Here is a 17,600-nt window from a genome sequence, read left to right on the forward strand (position 1 = left end):
CAGAGAAGGTAAGTATGACATATTTGGTATTTTAAAAAAAATACATTTAGAATCACTTCGAACTGGTGAAAAGTTTACAAAGGGTTTTCTATTCTGAGAAGGCACACAGTGCAATGGATGAGTGCAATGAAGTTGTTAGTAACCAGTGGAGGGGGTGTCTCTGAATCAGGAAAGTGACAGGTTCACTTGTAAGATCAACTCCGTGTAAGACTAGTTTTTTTGGTTTGCGAGATTTGTGGTTTGCTGAATTGTAATGCCACTGACCCACCTTGTCCAATCAGAGAACACCGTTTGTTCATTGAGAAAAATGCAAGGCATTCTGTTCATGGTGCATGTGCCATGCAGATAACCCCTGTGTTCACTTGACACAGGACCCGGAAGATAGCAGCCACCACTGTACTAGCACAGAGACTACTACAGTATAGTGATCTGCAGCTTCCACAGGGATTCCACAGGTATGAAATATGCATCATACATTGGCCCAAGTTGAACCAATATACCTGTGCTATTAGGTCCATACTGACCGCAGAGGGCCAATAACTTGGCACAGCCACCATTCACAGAAGGTCGTACCTTTTTTTTTTCAATAAATACAAGCCATTTTCTGACTGAATGAAGTGGAGACCGTGACGTTCCTGCTCATCCTCTCCCCCTTGTTCAATCAGAGAATATCTTGTATGCATTGGGAAAAAAATACAAGGCCTTCTTTGAATGGTGTCAGTGCTTAGCTAGTGTGCAGAGGGGGAGCACAGAACCCCAGCCGAACCCAGATGATCATGGCTAGCACTGACTACTACAGTTATTTCTAGCTTCCCCAGCGGCCTATCAGGTATGGGATATGTATACTTGTACTGTGCCAATACAGTATACAAAACAGATCATTCCTGGAGTTTGGCTTGAAAGGTAAGGAAAACCATAGTGTCACTTCTCCACTCCCAGCCTTCCGAATGGACAATGAAGAAGCAGAAACATATCGACACGTCATCAACTTATTTCACTCTGTTTTCTCCTCTTGTCAGCACATGTCAGAGGAGGACTGGGCTGGGAGGGCAGGAGTGCAATTCCCCCTGGGCAATGGCGGACTGACCATTTGGAAACTTGGGCACTGCCCGAAAGCCCGGGGTCAGTAGGGGGCCCCATGAGATGCCCCTGGTACCTTTTTCATAGGCTTTTTTGAGTTTGGGCAAGGACACAAGGGCCCCATGATCCCCTATTGCCCGGGGCCCCATGAGTTGTCAGTCCGCCCCTGCCCCTGGGCCTCTACTTATGTTGGACTGGTGGCTCTGAGTGGAGTTACTTCACCATTCAGACATTGATCAAAGCAAGGTCTGCAGTCCGAGACACATGCTGGGCTTTATACAGCCACCTGCTCCCTATGTATACATACATTGTGGCAAGTTGGACCAATGCACATATTCATTCCTGGAGCTCAGCTTTAAAATGGTACTAAACCCCGGACCCTGCATTCACTATAACTGGTCTTTCACAGTACACAGAAAATAGAAATCCAATTACTCTAGAAAATATAAACTGCTATATACCTTTTCTCATCAGCAGTTAGAGCAGTCATGTGACTTTTATCAGTATCCAGCTGAACACTGGTTAAAGCTTGTAGGAGGAGTTTTCTTACTGCTCTAGGAGGATGCAAAACCCCTGACCTCTGTCCGGACATGCTGATTGGCCCTGTGTTGATCACATGCACTCTCTCAAGAAAAAAAAAACCTCTCTAGCAATACACACCAAACTGAGCATGTGCATGTGGCTACGGGTTCAGTCTGTCTTATCAGGAGATAAGACATGGACATTTGAACAAGAGGAGGGCCATAGAAAACAGGATCAAACGGCCTATTTACAGAATGCAGAAGATTAACCCCTTAGGTTCCGCAATGAGTATAACAAGCATATATAGAGACTGATTTTACTGTTGTAGGTTTAGTGACACTTTAAAGTGTTACTAAACCCCTGACCCTGAATTTCCTATATCCGGTCTTCCACAGTACACAGAACATAGAAATGCAATGATTCTAGAAAATATAAACTGCTATATACCTTTTCTCATCAGCAGTTAGAGCAGTCTTGTGACTTCTATCAGTGTCCGGCTAAACACTGGTTAATATTGTGGGAGGAGTTTTCATTCTCCTTTGACTGTCCTATGAGGCTGCATGACCCCTAACCTTCTGTCTGAACAGCGCCGATTGGCCCTGTGTTGATCACATGCAAGCTCCCAACAAAAATATTAAAAAACTCTCTAGCAATACACACAAAACAGAGCATGTGCAGACTTTTCATTGCTGCTCTGTACTATGGCAGATGAATTGGGGACAGTAAAAGAAGGGGAGGATCAGAGAAGACAGGATCAAAAAGCCTTTTCACACAATGCAGAGAATTAACCTCGTAGGTTCTACGGTGAGTATAACCAGCATGCTTTACTGCATATACAAACTGATTTTACTGTTGTGGGTTTAGTAACACTTTAACAAAGATTGCGGTGTTACCCTCCTGCATGGGCTGTCTGACAGAGGCCTATAAAACACAAACGTGGCCGGACACAATTACAAATGGTATAGTAGATCATTCAGTTCACATATTTCAACTGTGTATTCAGGTGCTTGCCTGGAGTTCAGCTTTAATTACAGAAAGGAGATTATTAAATCACCTCCAGCACTAGCTGCATCAAATATCTAACAAAATCAAGGCATTTTTTTTTTTGCCAGTGTATAAGGTAATTGATTCTTTATTTGATCATTCTTCAAGCACACATCAATCAAAAATACAATTCTGATTGTTACGGAATAATGATTTTAATGTGACTGATCCTTTTTTTTTATTTTCTTGCCTGAACAATTAGAGCCTGATTGATGACTGTGAACATCATAGAAAGTTTCCTCTCCTTCGGCTCCTCTACGTGATGTAATAATATTCCAAAGTCAGACGAGGGAGGGAGGAGCCAGATTTGGGTTTCACCTGGATATATGAATATGTGAACAGAAACCAATAGCATACTAAGTAGATATTTTCCAGATCCGTTCTGACTGCGCAAAGCAGTAGGTGACTTCCATCACAGAGAATTAATTGTAGATAATTAATGTATAATAAACTCTGTGTGACCTCTCAGATTGCATTTGCGTTACATTATGTTCAACACTGAATTACTGTGTGTAATTAGGGGCTAAGCACATTTGCTAACCAGCCCCTGGGATAAGTACATAGTGAAGGTCTGAGAATGGCTACACTATCACTTGAAACCGCCTATGGCTTGCTACGTGCAAGCATTCACTGTACGTAGTGATTGGCCTAATCGCTCTGCAACCGGAGGGGATACATAAGTGCTGTTATTCTTTGGCCTTTCGGAAGCTGGCAACAGCCCTGTCCTAATGAAAGGTAAAGCTACGAGTCTCCCTCTGCAACTGTGTTCATTGTAAAACTCCCATCAGATATTAGCCTGGCAGAGCATTGATACATTTTGTGTTAGCTCTTAAAGTGTTACTAAACCCACAACAATAAAATCAGTCTGTATATGCAGTAAAGCATACTTGTTACACTTACTGTGGAACCTAAGGGGTTAATCCTCTGCGTTGTTTAAAAAAGGCTGTTAGATCCTGTCATCTCTGATCCTCCCCTTCTTCTACTATCCCTAATCAATTTGTTGATAGAATAGAGCCTTGGGGGCAAGCTGCACATGCTCAGTTTGATGTGTATTGCTAGAGAGTTTTTTTTTCAGGAGAGTACATGTGACCCGCACAGGGCCAATCAGCGCTGTCCAGACAGAGGGTCAGGGGTTATGCAGCCTCATAGGACAATCAGGGGAGAATGAAAACTCCTCCTACAAGTGTAACCAGTGCTCTGCTGGGCACTGATAAAAGTCACAAGACTGCTCTACCTGCTGATGAGAAAAGACATTTTGCAGTTTATATTTACTAAAATAATTGTATCTCCATGTTCTGTGTACTGTGGGAGACCAGATATAGTGAATGAAGGGTCCTGGGTTTAGTGACAGTTTAAAGTGTATGTAGTGCCCTCCTCCTTAGGCCTGTTCAGGATTTCACAGGCTAAGAGTTTGCTTCCCCTTGCCTCTAGCAGAAGCTTCTAGAGACTAGGGAGAGAGAATTAAATTACCAGCCTGAATATCAGGGCCTAGCCAATCCTTGGGGAGGTGTGCCCAGATGGTGGTTGGTCAGTTGATAAATAGTTCAGGATTTCACATGCTGAGAGTTTGCTTCCCCCTGCCTCTAGCAGAAGCTTCTAGAGACTAGGGAGAGATAATTCAAACTACCAGCCTGAATATCAGGACCTAGCCAATCCTTGGGGAGGTGTTCCCAGATGGTGGTTGGTCAGTTGATAAATAGTTCAGGATTTCACAGGCTGAAAGTTTGATTGCTTCCCCCTGCCTCTAGCAGAAGCTTCTAGAGACTAGGGAGAGAGAATTCAAATTACCAGCCTGAATATCAGTTCCTAGCCAATCCTTGGGGAGGTGTGCCCAGATGGTGGTTGGTCAGTTGATAAATAGACTGGAGCCCTGAAAAGATTGCCTGTCCCCAGTAAGGAGTTTTCCCAGCTTCAGGGGGGCTGTTGCCCCTGAGGCAGCTTATGGACTGGGTTGCAATTCTGTGAGGTCCCAGTAGGTGCTGGGCTGGGACCTGGAAGTGACCTGGAACTGACTGCAGGATTTCTCCAAGGGGATGTGAGAAAGACTGTCTCACTCACTGGATTGTGTCTGAAGCTGGAAGTTGCACAACTGTTCTGGGGACTTGTGAGTAAAAACCCTAAACTGATTCCTGTGACTGTACAGTGTTCTGGAGATTGCACTGGGTACTAGCAGTTGTGCAGACCAAAAGCAGACACCATTCCAGGTTGGTCTCCTGTTCCACCTCAACTATCACACTACCAAGTGCTGGCCATGTCTACCAGACTCAATGGTCTAGGAAAGATTCTGTTTGGCCACACATCCAATAAAATCACATTTATTGTAGCAATCTTTATAAAAACAACGATGGGGGAACATCATAACCAGCTAGCACGTTTCACGCAAAATCAGAGCTTAATCAAAACTCACAGCTATAATTAAGCACTGATTTAGCGTGAAACACATTAGCTGGTTATGCTGTTCCCCCATCTTTGTATTGTGGGTTTGTTTTTATGAAGATTGCCGCAATAATGGTGATTTTATTGAATGTGTGGCCAACCAGAAGCTTTCTTACTACTAGCAGTTGTGCATTGGCGCAAGGTAACCAGATGCCAAAGATACAGCTGAGAGGGAATAGACTGTTCTTTATTAACGTTTACTTAAGAAGAAGATTGTCCTCTATCTGGTGTTTGCTAATTGTTTTGAAGTATCTCATGCCACAAACCCTCTCTACTTCCAAGTTCTACAAGCAATAAACTACAAAAAGACAACCCCTAGACTGTTTTTTGGAGCCAAAGTGCATAGACTGTTGCTTGGGTGACTGGTGGTCTCTGTACTGAAAGAAGCAGTTGATAACTGTGACCCTTGCAGGGGTACCACTACATGTATGTAAACCCTAACAATTAACTTCTGTGATCTGGCTCCTTAAGGTCATTTAAATATACCATTGGCAGCATTTTGTTATATCTGTTGAAAAAGTGCAAAACAATACCTGCTGACCTTGTTAGAAATTCAGAGCTGTACTGTGTCCTGTGCTCTTTTGCTTGGGTTGTCCCAAAGAAGCAATTTAGCCCTCCTTACCCTCATCTTGGACTTCAAGTCAATGAATTGCTATGCTATGGATCTGAAGACAGTGGGCGTGCTTGAGAAGTTTGGCAAAAGACATTGGACAGGGATGACACCACTCAAAAACAAGTCCACAAAAAAGCTGGAATAAGTCAGTCCACAATAGGAAATTAAAGTGGTTCTAAAGTCTAAACACTTTTTACTATAACACATTAATTTCCTTCTTTCACAGGAGAAACTGAGGGCAGTGGAGTCATAGGCTCTTGCTGCTGTCAGTTAAACTCCTATGAGGAAGCATCATAGGATAGGGCAGTGCTTCTCAAATAGTGGGGCGCGCCCGAGGTTCCGTCAAGGGGGGCGCGGCGCGGTGCCGCCGCCGTCCCCCCCCTTCCGACAGAAGGGACACTAAGTACAGGGGTGGGCAGAGGGCTGCTGTCTCTTACCTGGCTCCCACGATGATCCATCCAGGAAGCGCTGCTCCTTCCGTCACTCCGGCCACTCCCTCACTCCTGCCGCTCGGCTCCGCCTCCTCACCGGTGATTGGCCGCCAGAACTGTAGCTCAGGAAAGGTACACAGGCGGCCAATCACGGGCGAGGAGGCGGAGCCGAGCGGACCCGCGAAAATCGAGTGAGGGAAAAGCCGGTAAGTGTGCAGTGCAGAGGTGCTGCTGCAAAAATACTATTTACATTTGCGCGGGGGGGCGCGAAATGTTTTCTTCTTCCTAGGGGGGGTAGACAGAAAATAATTGAGAAGCACTGGGATAGGGCAACATACTGGTGCTGTGTGGGTCTATAGACACATACATTCTGACTCCTGATCGCACGTAGCCCTGGCTTGCTACATGGAGGAAGGAGAAGCTGAAGTGCCAGCGAGGGACTTCCAGAACAAGTAGAAATATTGTTGCACAGAGCAGGTAAATATTACTTCTTTAAAAAAAAAAAAAATAAAAAAAAAAAAAATATATATATATATATATATATATATATATATATATATATATATATGGTGACAATTTAAATCCTGGAATGCCAGCAGCATAGCACTATGATGGTGAGTCACAATCATTTGCACTGAGTGTGTTCTGACATGTTATAACTTCACAGACCAGTTGACGCAGTATTTACGGAGTAGTAGAAGAAATAACATGTTTGCGAGTGTGTGTGTTTTGCTGTTGGCAGAAAACTAATGACTGGAATCTGGAGCAGCGGATATACATCAAACTTTGAGTGAAAATTGGCAAAAGTGCGAGTGAAACTTTGGCTCTGTTACATCTGGCTTACGGTGAACATTTCATACAGAAATCAAGTGTTTTTGAATAGAATAGGTGGTTTAAGGAGGGGTGGGAAGATGTCCAAGATGAAAGAAGTGGGCAGCCAAACACACAAAAAACAGACACAATAGTGGATAGAGCTCTCATATACTGAGATTGAAGACTGAGTATGCAAAAGATGCCAGGATAAACAGGGAACCAGTGTGGATGATTCTAACAAAGGATTTGAGATTTCTGCAAAGATTGTGCCTCGAATCTTGACAAGAGATCAGAAAGAAAGTCGTCTTCATATTTCATCTGAAGAATGCAGAGGTGTTTGATAGAGTTATTACCAGTTCATTCCAGAAATTAAATTGTCACACCTTGGATATAGATCATGATGGGGATACTTGATGTAAGGGGGCATTGTGATAGGAACCCCTGATGTAAGGTGGCACTCTGATGGGGACAACAGGTGTAAGGGGGAACTATGAAAATTGACGGCACATATTATTGAAATGCTATGTAAATTTCACAATGCTTACTGATTGATACACATAAAATGATTACGTATATAATCGGATCTGAGTCATAGCACAAACATGGGATTCTGACTTCCTCTGCTGGAAGAAAATTTTCCTAACCTGGCCTGGTTTTATTTTAAAACCCCTGGTCTACAGAATGTACACAGTGCAGGGAGAGAACCTGTGTCCTACAAACCCCTGAAAAAGAGTGAGTTCAGTTCTACCCTAAATAATGCAATAGTCATTGCCAATGTCATAATGGTCAATGCACACATTCTCGGTGACAAACTGCAAAACGGAGAATGGAAAGACCTGATTTACAGGCAAGGAAAAAATTAATCATCCGGTGGGAAAGCATGTCTGCCGTCATTTAAAAAGAAGACAAACTCCCAACTGTCAATGAAAACCTTTATCAAGCAGAAGAGGGATCCTGTCAGAGATACAATAAAAAGACAAATGATCAAATAAACTCTACTGTGTCAGCACCATATTTATAACCAGAATTTACCTAGAAGTGGAGGCACACATGTACTTTTAGATTTCTTTCTTGGATGTTGATGACTTCTCACCATGTTATCAGCTAATGATGAGTTAATTATTCATTATAATGTTACACCCACTGTTCAATCAGCAGCTAATCATTGAGAGCAGTACCTGTGCATACCAGAACTGTCTAATCATACTTTTCTATACCCATTTTTTTTTTTTACTAAGCACTGGCTAAGGTCTAAAAATGATTATCAAACACTCAAATGCTTTGTTTACTAAAATCCTGCATAATGTCATTAGATATAGAACATTTTTAATGTCTATAAATGGTACTAGTTACCTCCTGTGTGTGCATATTTACTAGTTTCAATCTTACTTGTATATATATAGCAACTGATTCAAATTGATTTTGTCAAAAACAGCTTAATTATTAATATTAGAAGTGTTTATGTAGCACTGGCAATTTATACAGTGCTTTACATATTGTATATTGATTTCACCCCTGCCCTCAAGGAACTTACAATCTAAATGTCTCTGAACAATACATGGGGAGCCATCTGCCCATCATCTGTAGTACCTTGACCCACTGCTGCTTCTCATGTGACTAAGCCCACTATTATGCCAATCCTGTCCTACCCTCTGCCCTTGGTATATTATTATTACTCGTGCAATAGTACGAGTTGATTTTTTCATCCAGGAAGCCAATCAGGAAGTATGAGATGGGGAACGTTAAAAGAGGTCCGATGCCGCATCTGTCCCCTGCCGGCTCTAACATGACCGCTGATCCCTGAGCTCCCATTGCTGCTCTGAGCAGAGAGTAATGAGTGTCGGTCACTGCTCTCTGCTGTACCCCCCCCCCAACTCTGGAGCGCTGGGCTGGGGGGCTCTTTGCGGCTTATAGAGAGGCTGAGCCAGGTGCCACCCCAGACTCTAGGGTGAATCCCAACTTTGTAGTCGGGGTCTTTCCCTAGCCTGGACTGGCTGAGTGACATCAGCCGATAGCGATCTTCAGCCTGTTGGCTGAAAATGGGTCACAGGAGTGCAGAACAAACTTCACTCCTGTGATCCACAGGAGAAGGACAGCCAAAAGAGCTTTGACTGTACTTTTCCTTTAAGACTTTGGTCACACTGAATATGACTTCACTTGAATTCGCATAATTTCAAAGTTGGATGTCAGTCCAACTTCAGGTGCGACTTGGAAGACATTTGAGCGACTTCATACATAGATGTCTATGCAAGTCGCACCTGAACTTACAAAAAGTAGTGCATGAAGTACTTTCAAAATTAAGTCAGAATCGCACCAATATGACCGATTCCATTGCGGACAATAGGGTGTGACTTGTCATGCGATTTGAAACTATCAAATCGCATGACAAGTCACATCAGTGTGACCGAGGACTCAGAGTACAACAGTAGTATGAACATCATAAATACATTATATTTAAGACATGAAGACCTACAATTGTGGCAAATTTGTGGTTGACACACTGGCAATCTGTGCTTATGCTTAGGCAGCTGTGGCAATATGTGTGCATCAAACATGGGCAACACACTGGTAATTTTGACAATGCATTGGCAACACATAGACGGTCTGGACAATACTTTCAAAACAATGATAGCACACTGGCAGTCTGGGCAGTACATGGCTTACACTCAAGCAGTTGTAGAAATATGTGTGTAAACCATCATGGGCAATACAATTGCCAGTCTTGACAATACATGGACATTCTGGGCAATACTTTAAAAACAAACAAGGAATCATGTCAATACATGGGCAACCTTTGGGCATTAATGAAAAAATGTGGGCATCAAGCAGGAAGTTGTGGTAATAAATGGGCAAACATTAAGAGATTATGTGGACAAGAAATGGCCATGGATAGTAATACAGGGGCAACAAATGGGTAGTTGTGTCAATGTTGGACCAACAAATGGGAGTTTGTAACAACCTGTGAGAAACAAATGGACAAGGGTGGAAATACAGATAAAAAATTGAAATCCAGGGTTATCAGGTGGAACCCAGTGTATCTCTTGCCTTTCTTATCTATACTAGGAACCTCAGTAGCAGGCCTTCCCTCTCTTGTCTTCTCCTCTACAGGCTTGCTTCTTCCCTCTGGCCACTATGTGACATGGGTAGTCACGCGGACCTACACAAGGAACTTTAGAAACCATACTTAACTTGTGTTTTCGGCAATGAAGAAGCATTCCAATAAATTTACATGGACATATTTTGGATTTGTAACATTTCTATATCAAGCCACATGGATCTTGCTAGAGAAGGTTGTGCTATTGGCTTTAGATTTGTATTTATTTTTTAATAAGTGCAGCATAAACTTTACTTTTATGGACAGATTTCTAGTTTAGGATTACTGTTAAGATTACTGTTCCTTTAACCCTTTGAGGACCGTAAGATTTTGGAACGCCAAAAGAATCAATTTTTTTGTTTTTAAAGTTCGTACACTTCAGTTGCTGTAACTAAGCCATTTCATGAAATAATTGGCAAAAAGCTAGATCCATTTGTTGTTTGTTGATAAGAACTAATATTTTGACTCAAACCAAAAAAAAAAAAAGAGTTTCAAGAGTCTTAATCAGATGATACACGCAATTAAAAACATGGGACAAATACGTCCCTTGGTCTTCAAAGGGTTAACAGACAAACCATAGCAAGGTGAAGCTACAGCTTTGAAGACGTTAAGGGAAGAGTTACAGGGTCTCCAATGGGTTGAATGATCTGCAACCGATCGCTCAATGATAAGGACAAGCAAAGTGTCCTGGAGTGTTAAGTGACAGCACGAGTGGCAGGTCCTGTCAGAGATGCAAGGCACCAGGCTGTGTGAGTGACACGGGCTGTCTGACACCTCTCATGAAGCAGGAGCTGGTACCAGCCATTGACCCCCCCGCTGTATGATAACATCCACGAGGCCTGTCATTCAGCTTTAACATGAGCACAGGGGAGGGTGACATAGAATCAGGGGAATAGAGATGATGGAGTTTTAAGTAACAAAGCTGGAGAAGAAAGGAATAACAAGATGACAGAGAAGATGGGAGTCTACATGGAAGAAATAAAAGGACAATGATAAGAACAGCGAGCAGACCTTGGCTGAATAAAAAAAGTGATATTAGGTTAGAATGGAAGATTAGGCTATAAAATGAAAAGGGAGGGAAGCAAGGATGAATTGTACAAAAAAAGAACCATAAAGAAGGTAACGGCAAAAAAGAAAAAAAAGCCATAAAGGAAAAAGTGAATATTTGCCAAAGTTAAAGCTTTGTCTATGTTCACCTTATTATATTTTTACTGACCTGTGCACACACTTCAATAAAACTACCAAAATAAATTGCTTTATTATGTTGGCTTCCCCGTGTGATTTTCTATTGAAGAATCTTACAGAAATAGAGGGCTGCAGCCCTGTGGAATAAAACAGCCATTCCAGAGCTGCTTTGTGAATGGGCAAAAGGGCATTTACCCCCGTACTACTGAAAAAGTGATCTGTTAATGGACTTATTAAAGATAAAACACAGGCGAACAGCTACATACACAAGTAAAATACATACATGAGAGCTGTTTTTACCTGTCAATTTTTGTCTAGTTTTGTCTAACCATATAATAATTTCACAGTTCTACCACACAACATAGCTTTGTCTGGCAGGGCATGAGACCTGCTTTTGCTTTACTGCAGTTAAATAACACTTAAAGGTCTAGTCCCTCCCCCAACCTGTAAGTGAGCAATGAAAGGAGAAACATCACACTGATGAGCTCATAGCTCATAGAGAGTCTGTCCTCTCCTTCATTTACCATGCTTTTTGTACTGTACCATAACTGATTGTTTTTTTGCGCTGCTTCTCCTTCTCCAGGTGTGAGCTTTGCTGTACAACTACTGCAAAAGCTGATTGAAGGTTCAATTCAAGTACTTCATTTGCATTTAAAAAATACATGTAATGATGTATTAATAAATACAGAGATGTATTAATTTGCCTTTTATAATTGCCTGGAGTTAAGACTAAAACTGAACCTGAAGTGTAAATAAAAGGTACTGCCAATGTAAAAGTTAAACTGCACAATGGAAGATTCCATGTCAGAGAAATTCATTTAGCCGAAGGTCTTGATTTTTGGACAAGTACTTAGAAGGACTTTGTGCAGTCATCAAAGGTGCATTGTTATGTTATATGCATGTAGCAAGTAAATTAATAAACCCCCCAGCAATGCTATTACTAGGCTGCATCTAGAGGGAGCTCTAGTGATTTGTAGAGTGACTTCCGGAGACTAACAACCAACAAGCTCACAATAAACTCAGAATGAGCAAGTGAGCAACATGTGTTTTCTGTTCTCCTCTTGATACAGGCTAGTAACACTTGGTTTATACTACCTTTGTTCAGTTTTGTGTTTGTTCTGACATTCACTTTCTCTGGTTAGTATCCTATATGTTAGTAATGGTAACTCTAACTCAAATCGATGGTCTTTTCCATGTGACCTGCGCTACCACTATAAGGAAAGTAATTAACTGTATAATGTAATCCGTTTCTGTTTGACACATGAACCCCTTGACACCAACGCCACACAAATATGTGACATCATAGCACTGGGCTTTTTTCTGTGGGGCCGCATATTTGCATATCTGTCTTTATGCTGGGAGCATGCCGCATGGCCCACTTCCAGCACAAAGACTGGGGTCATACAAAGAGCCCAGGGTCCCATACTTACGATCCAAAATTCATAATTCCTGGTCACCTGATCACTGTGATAACCTCTGATTGGCTTTCACAGTGATCAGTCATTGTGAAGCCTGTGCTCATGTTTTATTTCTCTTTGAATGGAGGAGAGTGATACATTGTAACTCTCGCTCTCCTTGCCGAGAGAATAAAAAAAACAAATGTGTAAAAAAAAAGACAAATATATAAATATTACAAAAAATATTAAAAGAAAAAATATCTAGATCAAGGTTTGATCTAGGTCAGTGCCAAGGTTAGTGTTTGGGTCAAGGTAAGGGTCAAATGTCAGAATTCTTAGTATCAGTGTCAGTTAAAGTGTCAGTGTTAGTGTGTTAGGTACGGCAAAATGTGCATAATTGTTTCTGAGCTGTACTATGGGTACAAACATCAAATACCATACACATATGTGGTATTGCTGTGATCGTCAGGAGATGAAGAATTTATTGTGGGTTGCTCTTTAGTGGTAGTTTGTTTTTACTATTTTGGGCCAGTTTTCCTTTGCTAATAAAAAAACAGGAGCTATCCATTACCATTTACCACCAAATGAAAGCCCAATTTGTCCTAAAAAAAAACAAGGTATAATTCACCTGGATGTACAAAGTAGTTGTGATGATATGTACAGTTTTACTAACACATGTCAAAGTTGCAAAATTTAACTTTTAGGCATTAAGATTTGTTTTACCCAGGGGTGGACTGACAACTCATGGGGCCCCCGGGCAATAGGGGATCACGGGCCCCTGTGTCCTTGCCCAAACTCAAAAAAGCCTATGAAAAAGGTACAGGGGCATCTCATGGGGCCCCTTACTGACCCCGGGCCCTCGGGCAGTGCCCGAGTTTCCAAATGATCAGTCCGCCCCTGGTTTTACCCTTAGGCATGAAGGGGTTAAACTTGGAATGAGCAAGTGAGCAACAAGTGTTTTCTGTTCTCATTTTGATATAGATACTACAGGCTGCTTCTTTGCAATACCTCGCACTCAGATCACCGATAATCCTGTAACATGCACATTTTGGGTGTCCAAACAGAGCAAAGTCAGCTAAGAAATGTTATGTGTGTTTTGGTATTACCTGCATCATAAATTGACCTTACTCCTTGACGTAAGCTGGTTTGACTTGACCTTCAGTTTTCTTTTCTCCTGGCTCTTGGTCAGCTTATTACTTGAGTTATTACCTGACCTTTAATCATTTTCCATGGCTCCCCTCTGTTTCCACACCAGTTCTTGGCTTTAGCTATGCTCCTAGGTGCTGTCTTTGGCCTGCACTTGACCATGCAAGTTAAAGCACCGGGTATACTTTAATGCTTGTTACAACATTTACCCCCACCACTCCGTTTGCTACCAGCAGTGAGGAAGACTTATCCCTGTATAAGCCGAACGTCACAATTTGAAGCTTACAGATCTCCCTGGACCAGTGTGATCAAGATAGCTAAGTACCAGAGCTACCATGATTGTGATGAATGAGTCACAAAATAGTCTCCCTATATATGAAAGCAATTAGCCTCTACTAATGGCTAAGTGGATCTGCAGAAGGGACTGAAGAAAACTTAGGTATGTGCTGCTGGTGGGACCACCATTAAAGTTGACCTATTCCTTTGCCCTGCATGGACAAAGCATAGTTTTTCTTTAATGTATATATCTATAAATGTTGCGCTCCTATTATCCAACTATATAAAGTGTGTGAAATATACTATTATATCTACAAACTGACAAAAAATTTTCAATATATCAATAAAGTGATCATAATAAAAAACAAAAATAAATCCGTTTATCCAAAAAAAAAAAATCCAAATTTGTGATAAAGTGATTAAAACATAATACAGTGACTTTCTATGAAACCTTCAGTGAAATGAAATGTGCGTTCACCTCCTTCTAAGCCTATTATACAGGCTTAATAAACTTTTGGTTCACATATCCTGGAACCTACTAGAATTGCTGCAGTATATGATGGATGTTGGGAACTTCTTGCAAACACCTTTCCCCTTTAAACTCTGTATATCTCTGCAGGGATTTCTCCCTCCTTCAGCAAGTTGGTGAGTTTGGGAGCAATTACAAAATACAGGTGTGTGTAACTTGCAAGCCAAACAAAAAAAAACCTTAGGGATCACTGACAATTAACACATACTCCAACTGTGCAATTTAAACCATATATCTATAAATGTTGCGCTCCTATTATCCAACTATATAAAGTGTGTGAAATATACTATTATATATACACAAACTGACAAAAATTTTTCAATATATCAATAAAGTGATCAAAATAAAAAACAAAAAATAAATCCATTATCCAAAAAAAAGTCCAAATTTGTGATAAAGTGATTAAAACATAACAGAGTGACTTTCCGTGAATCCTTCAGTGAAAATAGATGTGCGCTCACCTCCTTCTAAGCCTATTATACAGGCTTAATAAGCTTTTGGTTCACATATCCTGGAACCTACTAGGATTGCTGCAGTATATGATGGATGTTGGGTACTTCTTGCAAACACCCTTCCCCTTTAAACGCTGTATATCTCTGCAAGGATTTCTCCCTCATTCAGCTGCTTTGAATCACTAGCACAATCCTCATTGTTAAAATCAAAAAACCGCTTTCAGTGATAAATGCCTGTATCAGCCGTTGGCATATGTACATGCCGCTTGTTCTCTCTGAAACCGAGTGACTTTGTAGCCCCACCCCTACGCGTTACGCCATAGGACACATGGCTTCACCAGGGGGTTATGATTGGGGTTATGATTTTCTTTAATGTAAACCTGTCAAACCTGAAAAACTAAAAAATGAGCATATGATAAACAAATGCTGTGCATGTAAAATTGATCTGTAGTTCTGGAGATGTAAGCAACTAGATTTATGGGGAAATCTCAAATGTGTTTGTAAATATCAAGCTTCCTCCAGGCCGGTGAGGCCACCCATCACATGTATGCTGGTATATACTGTATATCATTATCTCATAAACATATGTATTATATAAAAATGTGGAAGAGTACAATGTATTGAAAGAACTGCAATTTAAGTGCTGTCACTCACACATACTTAAGTAAACATGCCTGAAGAATACACGAGCTGCATAAATGCAAGCCACAATGTACAGCAATGGTATACAAATAAGGACATTTTATAATTAAAATTCAATCATTGAGCTCCAGTCTTAGGACATTTCCTAGGTTTAGATAATATCAAGCAGGAAACATTTCCCCAGTCTCCTCTATACCAGTGATTCAACTGCGACATTGTAACTTTGTAGCAGGTCACAAGGTGAGAGGTTGCAGTAGAGATGATCTGTGGCACACATTTGTAATGCAACCATGTATTGCACAGGTACCAGGATTTAGAGAACTGTGTCATCTATAATATGGCAGTTCAGTCTAGGAAGTCCAGGGTGATGTCTAAGCAATGATGACTCCATCCTCCTGGAAGGAAAAGTAGATGGAGGCATTATTAGAGAGAGTACTGTAATACCAGTGAGAGGTAATAAATACCTGTAAGTGTTACCCTTACCCACTGCTTTGCATGCATGCACTTGCCATGAAAAATATATTTAATACTAGGTACTCCTTAAGTATTTAAAATATACTATTTATTTACTTTTTGCAGATCCAGTGCATGGGCCTCAGAATGTGGAACTGGTGGATATCCGTGCTCGACAGCTCACACTGCAGTGGGAACCATTTGGCTATACAGTCACTCGGTGTCACAGCTATAACCTAACACTACACTACAGTTACCAGCTAGGAGAAGAGCGAGTGGAAGCTGAAGAGCTGATTCTGACTTCTAGCCACTACACCTTGCGTGGCCTAAGACCGCACACCGCAGTATACCTCAGACTGGCTCTCTGCAATCCCGAAGGGAGGAAAGAGAGTGGAGAGATAGTGGTGCACACAGAGGAAGACGGTATGGCCTTCAGATCCTATATTACAGTCATTTATGAGGATAAATTGGGATGGGGCTGTCATCTGTGGTGAAGAATTTCAATGTGTAACTCCTGTTAAAAAATTTTCAAGTTTTAATAGAGAGGGTCATGGGACAAAAATATTGTCATCACTGATGTAAAATATTAATAAAAATCGGAATTAAACCTTCAAGCAAGTTCCAGGCAACGTCAATATTTTTCCAACAAGTGTAGAAGACAGAAGACAAATCCAACATAGTATATACAAAATGATACAATGATCAGAAGCCCTATGAGTCCCTTCAGAATGCCATGTTCTCCCTTTCATGATTTTAGTTGGTTCAAACTCCAGTGATGTACACAACCTACTCATCTACTAAAATGTAGAGGAAGCTGACAGGTTGATCAGACAAATACTTTTGTACTTACTGTTCACAAGCAATATTCCTTGACCTATGACAGCTGTCATTTCTGTACCTATTTCCCATCTTATTTATGGAAATTGCACTTTTTTACCACCCTTGTTCTTGTATAAAAAAGTTTCCTTTTGAAATACCAAAGGCCATTCCTGCACCTATTTGCCTTATTATTTAAGGCTTTTGTATGAGTCTGATAGTTTTATTTTATGAATCCTGAGGAATATCCTTTTAATTTGTAAATGTGGACAAATTGCTGAGGAACCCATGTGCGCATATATAGCATATTTTTACAAATACACGTAATACATCTTCCAGTGGGGACACATAACGCATTTAAAACATAGTTCCAACCCTTCCCAATTCTGTTTAAAAAATATGAAAAAGTTTTCAGGTTGGGTTTCAATGTAATGGTGTTGATTTATGAATATCAAAACAAAAAAACTGTAACAGAGGTGCAGCTGTTGCCACTGGCCACCAGTTTTTCGGATAAACACAGAATCTGGTTGGTAAGGGTAACTGCTCATCATTTGCTCCATCTCCATAAACCTACTTTAAAGCATCTGCACACATGAAATGCAGCCTTATTCAATGAGGCAGTGTAAAGAGCAGTAACCCGTAGCATTTGGTGAAATCTTATCCTTTTATGT

At 41.1% G+C, this 17,600-nt stretch overlaps 1 protein-coding gene across 11 annotated transcripts in view; it reads left to right on the forward strand.

The window, feature by feature from the left end:
• The window catches only part of PTPRT (protein tyrosine phosphatase receptor type T), a 560,113-nt gene that overhangs the window by 378,257 nt on the left and 164,256 nt on the right, over positions 1 to 17,600 (forward strand). For all 11 annotated transcript variants that reach the window (XM_089673313.1, XM_089673317.1, XM_089673311.1 and 8 more), the window contains exon 8: positions 16,240 to 16,536. In XM_089673313.1, the coding sequence (XP_089529439.1) occupies positions 16,240 to 16,536 (297 nt within the window). The remainder of the gene's footprint in view (positions 1 to 16,239; positions 16,537 to 17,600) is intronic.

The sequence above is a fragment of the Staurois parvus genome, unplaced genomic scaffold, assembly GCF_062004578.1.
Source record: "Staurois parvus isolate SC_StPar_1 unplaced genomic scaffold, SC_StPar_1.0 ptg000137l, whole genome shotgun sequence".
Lineage (NCBI taxonomy): Eukaryota > Metazoa > Chordata > Amphibia > Anura > Ranidae > Staurois > Staurois parvus.